We start from the raw sequence: 11,536 nt of genomic DNA on the forward strand, positions 1-11,536 counted from the left end.
ATTTTAAACTTTAAATTTAAAAATACAGTTTGGGTGTGGTTTTTGTTAATATGATTACAAGCTAGTTATCATCTTTCTGGTATACTTGAATTTGATTTCATTTTTAATCTGTGTATGTAAATTGGACTTCTGGGGGGTTGAAACTAGATGGTCTTTAAGGTCCCTTCCAACCCAAACCATTCAGTGACTCAGTCCTCATTTACTTGGTATGATGAATGGAAATAAGAGCTCCATCCCACGCTCTGCTATACTTATTATACACATTTGAATAAGCACCAGTCTTTGAGCACTTGAGTATTAATTGACCATTCATTGAAAGATTGTCCTAAGTGACTCTAGCTTTTTCAGAAAACTAAAAGCTCGTACACAAGTAACTTTGGGGTTTTTCCTAATATAAGTTCTTTTGGTCTTGTAGTCTTTGTATATGATTTTCCTTCTATTGTGCAAAAAAATCTTATATATAAGAAAGGAGGTTCAAGGAATTACTGGGAGTTATACAGGAGTGATGACATACGTAGCTATACAGCCAAAGAAGCCAATTACCCATAGCTGATCATCAGCCTGTAGAAGCTACCGTATACCAAGGAAGCTATTGGTATTAAATGCTGAATTATTTTTAATGTTCATAAATGTTTCTGAGAAATTGTCTTTAGAAACTGTTTACACGGTAGAGGCAATGCAGAATTCCACTCCAGTTCCAAAAATACTTGTTTGAGGAGAAGCAGCCAGTTTCAATTTATTTGCTGATGTGCTCAAGCTATGACATTTTGATGTGTTAAAATAATCTTTTCTTTACTTGTTTCATGAATAGTATGCTGTTAGTGGAAATTCTGCTTTAACAGTCCTGAACCATTTATTATAATTCCATTCCAGAAGTGATAGACCATTATCTTTTTAATTGTGGACAATAAGAATGTATGTTTTTGTGAACTTAAATGTGTTAACTTTGTCTTCTAGGAGGTTGGTTTGTGTATCAGCAGAGAAATGAAGTTCATAACAACTGTGGCATTGAAATATATTACCAGACAGACATGCAGAGCACTTCTGAGAATATGTTTTTGGAGCTCTTTTGTCAAATTATCTCAGAACCCTGCTTCAATACCCTGCGCACCAAGGAACAATTAGGTAAGTTTTCCCATAGTGATTATGTGTCTGTATACATACATGCATGCATACTTGCACACTTATATGAGACATGATGAGGTGTTCTTTCCCTGCTTAGTGAATGCCATTTAAAGGGCCCTTGGTAAACGTAAATCATTTTAACTGCTGATGACTCAAAGGAATGTTACTATGCGTAGACTCTAAATTGAGAAGAAGCAAGCGTAATTTTGAAGATAAGTCTGAAATGTCTGAAACCAACTCTGGCTTAAAAAAAAAGTTTGATTGCTGTACAGAATGTAGAATTTTTACCAGAAGGAGATTAGATCAGTTTCCTAAATTTTAGATCTTCTTAAAGAATCAGTAGTAGTTTGGTCTTTTCTCCTTGTGATCCTACTTCCAGGTGCACTTGATGATTCACAAGCCCTGTCTTAGGAGTACTGCTGTACGGGTAATGGTAAGCTGCCATGTTGGTGAAGACCTAAATGCATTTCAGGCTTTTTAAGAACACAGCTGTTCACCAATAAGTACAAATAACTGTTACCTGAACCAGTAAGACTGAGAACTGGCAAGGTTATTTCAAACAGGATAACAAGGAGAGACAGAGACTTTGCATGACAGTTTGCATGATTGAAGTACTGTTAGGAGGAGTACAGTTTTTCCAAAGATGAGAGGCAGAGGAATGTGTCGGTGTGATGGCTATGAACTACCAGGGAGATTGGACAAGATGAGCCTTCTTGTGAGCAACTAGCAGAATCAGCCATACCATATTCATCATAGGGATTTTGACTATCTAGGTATCTGCTGAAAATAGGGCAGGACCCAGGAGATGTAGCAGGTTTTTGGAATGTGCTGGTGGCAGGTTTGGTATAGAAGTTGGAGGTAACAGCTAAAGAGGAGGGGGGGAACCAGTGAGGAAGAATTGTGTGAGTGTGTCCAGCACTGTGTAACTGCCAAATGATAGAGTTCACAAGACTTAGGAGGGAAGACAGTAGAAATATCAGCGAAATTCAATATACTTCATGGGGTTGTTAATAAGATTTCTGAGAAAGCTGAGGGGAAAAAAAAAGTTCAGGAGTTAGCAGTTTGCTGAACAGTAGAAGTAATAACAAGAACTCACTCAATAAATGCTTTAGCAATAAAAGAAGAAGAGAAAAGTTGTCAATGGTGGGAAAAAAAAGTCAAAATGTTTTAGGATGGCTTTGTTACAACAACAATGCTGTTGTTCACTTAAAATGTCAACTGTGACCAGATGATTTCCAAAATGAATACTGGTAACCAAAGTCCAGGCCTTATCTTTGAACAGGAAAATAGCGGATTAAAAGTTGTTCAGGTAAATTAGAAGCTTTTAAAGAGTTCAGGCATGATGAGCTCTACGTTACATTAAAAAAACCCCAAAATTACGAAATCCTGGAATTAGAAGTCTTATAACTGAGAATTTGTGGGTGATAGATGAGGTACTGGAAAAATAAACATGGATAAATGCTATATATTTCCTTAAAGGAAAGAAAAGAGCAGGGAAGTTACAGATCAGTCAGCTTAATTCTAATTCCTGTAAAATATGGAATAAGTTATCAAACCGACTGTAAATTCGTAGAAGGTAACTGAAAGACTTACTGGACAAACTCATGTCAAACTAACCTAACTTTTTTTTGTAGAAACAGAATTTGGCTGTATGGATGAAAGTGGTGATGTCACATGTCTCTTCTTGATAGTATGAAAGGCACATAACATTCTCAGACAAGCTAGAGAAAGCACCTAGGTGGAAATGCTACACCTTTGGGTGCAAGACTGTGGGAAGTCATGACTGGAGAATAGATTAGTTCATTTGAAAAATGGTGTTCTACGGCGCTTTATTGTGACCCAATGCTATTTAGTATTTTCATCAAAACTCTGGACAATAGAAAAGTGAATATATATAGTAAATCTTCAGATAATACCAAGCTAGGAGAGGCTGCAAGTGTGTGGGAAGGTAGAATTAGAATTCAAAATTAGTTTGACATTTTAGAAACATGACTTGAATGAAGATGAGATGCAATTTGGTAGGAACAGTTTGGCAGGAATAATCAATGGCACAGATACAAGCTAGGAAGCAACTGTCTAGGTAGCAGTTATGTAGAAAACAATCTGCAGATTACAGGGGATCAGAAGTAGAACATAAATCAGTGTCATGCTGCTGTATAAAACACTGGGATATATAAATGGGAGCTTCCAGGATGCACACACAATAATACTCCTATGTTGTTCAGGTAAGGTCTTTGAAATACTGTACCCAGTTTTGACATGAGCATTAAAGAATGATTAGAGAGCTATAAAACAACATTTAAAAGACTGAAATGTGACAGACTTCTTATTAAAAGAGGGGGGGAAAGACTGAAGAAAGACTTAGTTGTTCAGATAAGCAAAAGCTGCAACAAAAAGGGAGTAATATTTTCTTTGTATCTAATTGATCAGATGAGAAATAGTGGCCTTATATTGCTGCAAAAAGAATTCAGATTAGATGTTATGAAAAAATACTAAGTTCCTAATGTTGAGTCTAATGAAGCACTAGAGTACAGCTTAATTTCTGGTTACCTAATCCTGATGACAGAATTCCTTTTGTTCTGTCTTGGTCTGCCATATCCCTCCTCGAACTGATATTTACCTCAGTGAAATAAAGATGTTTTAAAAAAAATACAGTGGCATATTTTGAAAACCTGCATTGTTTCATTTATAATACAGAATTAAACTTAGCATAAAATTGCATTCCTGTCAAACATGCCATGTTTGGCAAACTTAATGCTGGAACAAGGGATTTCTTTTAATTTGTCACTATTCTTTCTTTTCCAAGGTTACATTGTGTTCAGTGGTCCACGTCGAGCAAATGGCATACAAGGACTGCGATTTATTATCCAATCTGAAAAGCCACCGCACTATTTAGAAAGCAGAGTTGAAGCATTCTTAAAAACTATGGAGAAATGCATAGAAGATATGACAGAAGAGGCCTTCCAAAAACACATCCAAGCTTTAGCAATCCGTCGTCTAGACAAACCAAAGAAGCTGTCTGCAGAATGTGCTAAATACTGGGGAGAAATCATTTCCCAGCAGTATAACTTTGACAGAGGTAAGACAAATTATAATTCCTTTAAAACTGAACACTGTAGTTTGGCTACACTTGTGACTGTTGAGTGTCATATTCATTTGGGAGAAACTTAAACTTTTACATATCCTGTGTGCGATTTAATTTTGGGGTATTTCGTTGGTTTGGTTTGGTTCTGTGTTTGTTTTTTTGTTGTTGTTGTTGGGGTTTTTTTGAGATTTGTGTCCTGTAAATTATATTTCTTCCTTTTGCCCTGAGAAAATACCTTATTTGTGAAGCCTGTGCTCTCACTGCTGCGGGGGCTGTTAGTAATTGAGGATAAATGTGTTCCCTGATGTTCGCCATGTGATGGGGATTAGTGAGCGCTTCGTTGACCTTCCATTCTTTCCCTTAAGGCTCAGTGAGACATACAGTAGGTCAAGGATTGGAAGTGGTTTGAATGCAAATGTTGATGCCGCATAAACTCAAATTTCTTTCTGTGATGTTCAGATGTCTGTATTACATGTGTACCTAATACTTGATTGAGATGCATTCAGATACACTTTGACATTCCTGACAGTGCACACATTTATATGAACCCTATTCCTCTTCCCATTGCGCAGTTCTTTTGAGGGAACAATAGCAGAGGCAACAGCAGCAGCTATCTTAACTAACATGTGACCTGTCTCAGCTTAGAGTAGGCTTCAGGAATTTTTTTGGTTTTTCGTCCATGATACTCTGAAGATTATAAGCTTGTAGAAGACGAACTGAGATCCAACTTCTACTGTTATTACTAAAAATGGACTGACAGTTACTTACATTGTGATACTACATAGTATAAATTGTATTTTTCCCTTTTTCATCATTGTTTTGAAGATTCTTAATCCAAAATACTGAGGTGTATTAGTAATATAGTTTCTACCATTAAAAAAAAAACCAACCCCAAAAAACCCCACCATAACAAAACCAAAACCCACAGAGTTTTAGGTACAGGTCAGCTTTTTCTCACATTTTCATCTCTTGACTATTCTTCACAGCTATAATTTTCCATCTTCCATGCATAATACACTTCCTACATAAAACTCACTCCGTATCCTGTGATTTCTCTTCTGCTTTAAATTCACAGTATTTGCCTTCCACAATAGCAAATACAGTCTTTTTAGTCAACAACAACTAACTGAACTGTTTTACTAGTGAAGAATTTTGAATTGTCATGTAGCTTGATCTTGAGAGAATGAGAGCTACTGACAGGGTTTTATACCTGAGTATAGGGAGTGGTGTGGAAACTTAACCCTTCAAGTGCTTTTTTTGTGTCTGATGAAACAGTTTAATTTTTCTCTGCCTTAAGTGTTTTTGTTTTTGTCATACTTGGATCTATATTACCTCTCTGGAATTTCTTACTGCTAGCTGTAGCCATGTCTTTCATATCTAAATCCCAGTCAACTTACTATTTTCCTTGACTTTCATATATTTAATTCCCCTCTATCCACTAGTAATTTTATTTCATTAATGATTCTAATATGACTAGAATTGTCAAAATCAGAAATTCATATTCCAGCCTTAAGAAGTGAAAAGTTTTTTTTCTTCAGGTTTTTACATTTTACTGTTAATTTAATCTTTACTTAATTCAAAAATTTTCTCCTAAATGTTATCTAATTTTCCAAACTGTTTTGTTGAGGTTTTTTTATTTCCTCCATGTAGAACTTCATATTAATTACAGCCTGCCTCACAGATTTGTTAGCTGCATATTTGTTCTCTTGCACTCATTTCTTTCTTGACCTTCCTGCTAATCCTGAGAAAAGCAAACATGCCTACAGCAAAAAACATTCTTGTTTATGCAGTAATGATATTACATGATTAGTTCATTACAGTTTAATTTATATGAAGTGATGTAGCTACTGAGACACATTGTCCCCAGATATCTTAAAGGTGATCATTCCTTAACAGGTATGATGTATGCACCGTTCCTTACATTTATTTAAAAGTACATCCTGCCAAAGTACATCCTACCATCCTGTTTCCTAACTGTGAATAAAAGCCATTTATAATCAGACTGCATTAGAAATGTGTAACACTGATTTGAAGATAATATAGAGCAGTAGGCATATCTTTTTAACTACTGAATAACATACAGTGCAATCAAACATGCATTTTTTTTTAGTAAGTCCAGTATAATTTTCTGCCAGGCTTCCGATGACACTTTTAGTGATGCAAGTATTAGCTTGAAAGTTAACAATGAAAAGCATACCATTTGCAGTCAATTAAGCATCTGAATTTGAAAGAAATATGCTTTGAATAAGTAGTGTGCTAATAACCAGCTGTGATTTGCAGACTTGTTCTCATTTTTACTATTGTTGTTCAGATAATATTGAAGTGGCTTATCTAAAGACCCTGAACAAGGATGATATTATACAGTTCTACAAGGTAAGTTAGTCATGTACTTAAAATGTTATTTGGAAAGAGTTGTAGATATAACTGGATTTTATTTGTGTGAACTATGAAAGCATATACTTATGCCTGTTTTAGGTAGATGGTATGATTGATGCAGATACCTTAATAATAATTTTGTTTCCTGAATCTTACTTAGTTTAATGGCAACTAGCATACTGTAAAAATTGTGGAGAAGGATTGGGTTTTTGTTGTGGTGGTTTTTGTTTTGCACCTTACCAGCTCGTATTCTCCTCTTGTCTCATATATCCTTTCTTTATGAATAAAAAAATGTGCTGCTTTATGACTTAGTGACCAAGCTTGGCCAAAATTGCAAATTTGTTCTTTCATTTTTTTCTTCAACCAGTAAATGATTCAGCTTATTTTGCTTGCATGAATTGTGAATGAAACAGATATTTTTAAGCTTTTTTCACTGTAAATCAACACTTTTTTTTTCCTTCCTCTCATAATTAGGCAGAGCAAAGGAACAGCATAGTGATGCAGTAATTGTACATTGCAACTCAAGGTGAAGTTGCGAGATAGATATCTAATATAAGCAATTGAAATACTAGGGAGGTTATGTGTCCGTGTCCGCCCCCAATAAATTGGGCCTCATTCTTTCTGTTTTGTAACAAATTTCATAGTCGACAATAATTCACTATATTGCAAAGTCTACATATTGGTTTATTACTTATGGAGCAACTGATAGCTAAGGGATTACTTTGAAAAATAATGCACACATATGTCGTCTTATTGGATGGAACTTATTATTGGATGGAAAAATTTCTGCCCATGAAGAAGCATGGGGGTGTGTGTATCTGTGTGTTCTTTTTTGCCTCTCTTGACCGGGGCGGGGGCTAATGTCTTTCAAAATGGTTTCTCTTCTGTACTCTGTCTTACTGTTTCCACTATCCCAAGGTCATTTTTACATTACCGTCTATTTTTATGAGATTTAGTCTTACTGCTTAAAACTGGTTCTTATTTACATGGCACAGTGAACACTAACATCTTTGTTTTGTTGGTTTTGTTTGTTTTGTTTTGTTTTGTTTTTAATAGTATGATAGCATGGGTGAAGATATGCAGCAAATACAAACCTAGTAAATGGAACTTCAGTAGCTGTTGTTTAATAAAGGATAACTTGAACAAGTACCCACATTCTGGTTTTGTAGGAATGTATACTATTTTTGTTACACTAATGCTTAATGCATGTTTATCCAGTATTCCAGAGCAGAAATAACTGCCTAGATTGGTGAGCAAGTCCAGCTAAATTTAATAATTGTGTTCAGGGTGATGTGCTTCCAAAAGGCTACGAGGGATTGAAAATTCTGCAGAGATTTTCGGTTGCATTCCTGATACTATGATAGTTAATGGCTGAATTCCTATTACTTCCAGCTTTTCTGAATCCTAAACAGTACCTGAGTTTCTTAACTTGATTGTAAAATAATTCAAAGTACTGTGTGGATTACTTCTAATAATATTTGAAGGGATATCCCAGATTTATCCCTCATTTTAATGTGCAAATTAAAATGTAAATGCTCTAATTCTTTTACTGTTTTATAAATATAATGTCTGAGTGATACTTCCCACACCTGAAGGACTTGATTATTTTTACCGTAGGTGCTGTTAGCAATAGATGCTCCCAGAAGACACAAGGTATCAGTACATGTCCTTGCAAGGGAAATGGATTCCTGTAAGTATTGTGATAAATATAGTATTCAGTCAATTCCTGTTCAAGCAAGTCATAGTTAGACAGCCATGTTATATGATACAAATACACTATAAGAAAAACTCAGCTCTAGAGATTGTATACCTTTCAGAGGAAAAAGTATTTATTTTTATAGGTTTTCTTCACATGGGTGTTTAAAATTTTCTGATTGATATTTGTGACCAAGTTCTTCAGCTGTCTGAAGTATATTGATATTAAAACAATGTATCTTAAAATAGCACTTCTTTTTTCAAGAGGATGTTTTAAAACAAACATAAAACTCTGTAATAGTCCTACAGGGAAAAACAAAATTAGGATTTGCAGTTATCAATACAATGTGATGTTTGTTTTTTTTTCCCTGACAAGCAATGAATGTCTACAGTTTGATTCAAGCACTCTCAAAGGGAAAAAAACCAACCAAACAAAAAACCCCCCAAACAGCAAGCAAACAAACAAATGAAAACCCTCTGAGAAAGTCAAAGTTTATTTAGGTTTTATTTTCAAATAATGTAGATTGGCTGTGCATTGTAAACTGTGTTGTTCCATTTTAGAGTACAAGAAGGAAAAGGTTAAAAGTGTTTCTGGTTAATATAAATAAACTGAGAAGAAAAACTTCTGTGTTGTTTCATGCGGGTTTTTCACCAGTTTGTAGTGGACTTAAACTCCAACATGTAACTGGTTGCAAAATCAAGAATATTAAAGGCTTGTCTGTAGAACGGAAAGAAACAGATAGCTGTGTGCCTGTCATGAAACTCCTTCCAGTCTCAGAATGATTGATTTTTATGTACTGTGGAAACTAACTCTGCAGCTGAGTAAGGAAGACTTGCTTCAAAGCCTCTTTCCAGTTTTCGTGACCAATCATTGTGCAATAGAAATAGCTCAAATACTTTTTCTATCTATAAAAAACTTTTAAAAGTGTAGTAACTACATTGCCAGAATGGTTTAGTGCTTGCTTGGAATTGCATCTTCCCAAGACAAGGGTGAGTGTGAGAGAGAACCTAACAAGTGGTTGTTCTTACAGAGTTTATAGTGAGGTATTCTCTCCACATACTGCCCAGTCCTAAACCATTTAATCTGGCATGCGGCTTGTCTTCTGCCATGAAAGAGAAATTGGGACTTTAATGCATTTTCTGTGAGTCCATATGATCATTCTGCCAAGTTCAGGTGCCCATCCTCTAGAGAGTAACACGAAGGAGGAAGGCTAAAAAGCTTCCCAGAGAGAACCTTCCTCCTGGGGGCAGACACATCATTTACTCTGAGGGTGGAAAAGAATCAGAAGCAGTAGAGTAGAGATCTGGGATTTTAGGAGAGGGAAGCACTTGAACTCCCAGGGTGAAGGTTAGGGTTGAAATTTGAATATGGAGGTAGAGGGAGGTTTAAGGAATCTAAGACTAGAAATTCTTATGCACAAGTGGATTGGATGCAGGAAGAAGTTTGGGGGAGACTGGAGTAGGGCATGCATGGGGACAGGCAGGGAAGACTTCTGTCCAGAATTTTGGTACATGGAGTAACCTCCATGCCTCCATAGGCATGTCCTTACTAAAAGATGTGCTGTTGTTGCATTGCTCTTGTTGCATATACCACTGGCATTTACTACTGTTCTCATCATTTGTCCTGAAAAAAGAGTTTTAAGTATTCATTGATCAGTAGATGAGCAATTTTTATTTCTACATTCTCTTTATGTGTAAGTAAAATGAATAAAAGCCACTGCCCCAGCACATGTTCTCAAGTCAAATAATGTATTAAGCTCTTTGTGTTTCTAAAGATAGCCATGGAGTATAAAAGCAAAATGTTCAGAAAATCTTATTTAGAGATACTTTAAAATTAATAACCTGTGCTTTATATAGATACCTGTCTTATATGAGAAAACAGTTTATTATGTAAAAGGTTCTGATTAAAGTATGGTCCTGAATTAATTTTGATGATGTTAAATAGGCCCTGTTGTTGGAGAATTTCCATGCCAGAATGATGTGAACCTGGCACCAGCACCACCACTGCCACAGGTAAAAAGAAACAGCACACAAAAAATCCCAGGCTGTATTCTTAGTATGGAAGTTTAGTAGCAATAAATACAAGTTTAGAGGGAGAAACAAACTTCTTGAAATTCATGTTGTTGTGGGGCTGATATTTCAGCTCTTTTCCACATACATTGTCATCCTCAATAATAACAGAGGTTTTTCCTGGTTTTTTTTCTTTTGTCTTTTTAATAGTCTGTCCTGTTACCTCTGTTCTTTCTATACCATTGAAATGAAAGCTAATGGTAGTAGTTAACTCTACTGAGTATCTACACTGTGGAGTAAATACAGATTATTATGGTCTGAAAATACTGATTGTATATGATACATCATATGATGTATCAAGTGTTAAAAGTACATACGCATCAACAAATTTATCATCTTTGGTTAAAAAAAAAAAAACAAACAACAAAACACCACCACCACCACAACCAACTATCTGGTCAGTATCGTAAAGCCTAAAATATTAGTGCACGTTCCTGTCAGTATGTAACCTGTGACAGAAGCAATTTGACAAATTATGTTCATACAAGTATTACATATTTCACTGTGTGGTTAGATCTGATAGCGCTGGGCCCTTACTGGACCTTAAATGAATTTTCTTGAGGAAGGAGGGTAATGTTTATCTCAACAGATAGTTAACTTTTTACAATGTGCTGGTAGATCTGTGTTCTTGTTCAGTCCTCTATAGGTGAAATAATCACCATGGGTGGAAACTTCTGTATGAATTATATGTGCATATATTAGGCATTATGACTGAAATATTAAAAAGTTACTTTGTTACTACAACTGAAAATAATAGATCATTGAATTGCTATTGGTTTTATGATCTTACCTCTGATACTCAAAGGATAGGTGGGATGTTCTGAAGTAGTATTTGTAAATGAAAAGACAAGCTCTGCATTTACTAAAGTTCCTGCTGTTATTAGTAACACAATTACTGCATTATAGCTGTTGTTTTAAATTATCTAGAGTAAATATGAAACAGTTTATTTCATAAGAAATAACACTGTATTTCCGGGGATCCTGTAATAATGACGTGTGAATCACCAGTACTGTAGAAAAGAGCAAGAAAGATGTGTTTATGTGTAGCTGTAGCAAAACTTAAAATGAAAAGCGAGGAATTTCTCACTCTTCTGATCAAAGATACTGAGCAGACTTTTTCTTGCGTACGCTTCTTTGCAGCCAAGTGTGATTGAAAATATGACAGAATTCAAGCGCAGTCTGCCA

General features: G+C 35.4%; 1 protein-coding gene across 1 annotated transcript in view; it reads left to right on the forward strand.

The window, feature by feature from the left end:
* Positions 1 to 11,532, forward strand: part of IDE (insulin-degrading enzyme) — a gene marked incomplete at both ends in the record, with an annotated part of 56,012 nt that extends 44,480 nt beyond the window's left edge. Inside the window, 6 exons of the mRNA XM_009695593.1 lie at positions 958 to 1,125; positions 3,932 to 4,204; positions 6,522 to 6,583; positions 8,204 to 8,276; positions 10,227 to 10,294; positions 11,492 to 11,532. Of these exons, the coding sequence (XP_009693895.1) occupies positions 958 to 1,125; positions 3,932 to 4,204; positions 6,522 to 6,583; positions 8,204 to 8,276; positions 10,227 to 10,294; positions 11,492 to 11,532 (685 nt within the window). The remainder of the gene's footprint in view (positions 1 to 957; positions 1,126 to 3,931; positions 4,205 to 6,521; positions 6,584 to 8,203; positions 8,277 to 10,226; positions 10,295 to 11,491) is intronic.
* Between the last annotated feature and the right edge of the window lie 4 nt (positions 11,533 to 11,536).

The sequence above is a fragment of the Cariama cristata genome, unplaced genomic scaffold (genome assembly GCF_000690535.1).
Source record: "Cariama cristata isolate BGI_N322 unplaced genomic scaffold, ASM69053v1 scaffold990, whole genome shotgun sequence".
Lineage (NCBI taxonomy): Eukaryota > Metazoa > Chordata > Aves > Cariamiformes > Cariamidae > Cariama > Cariama cristata.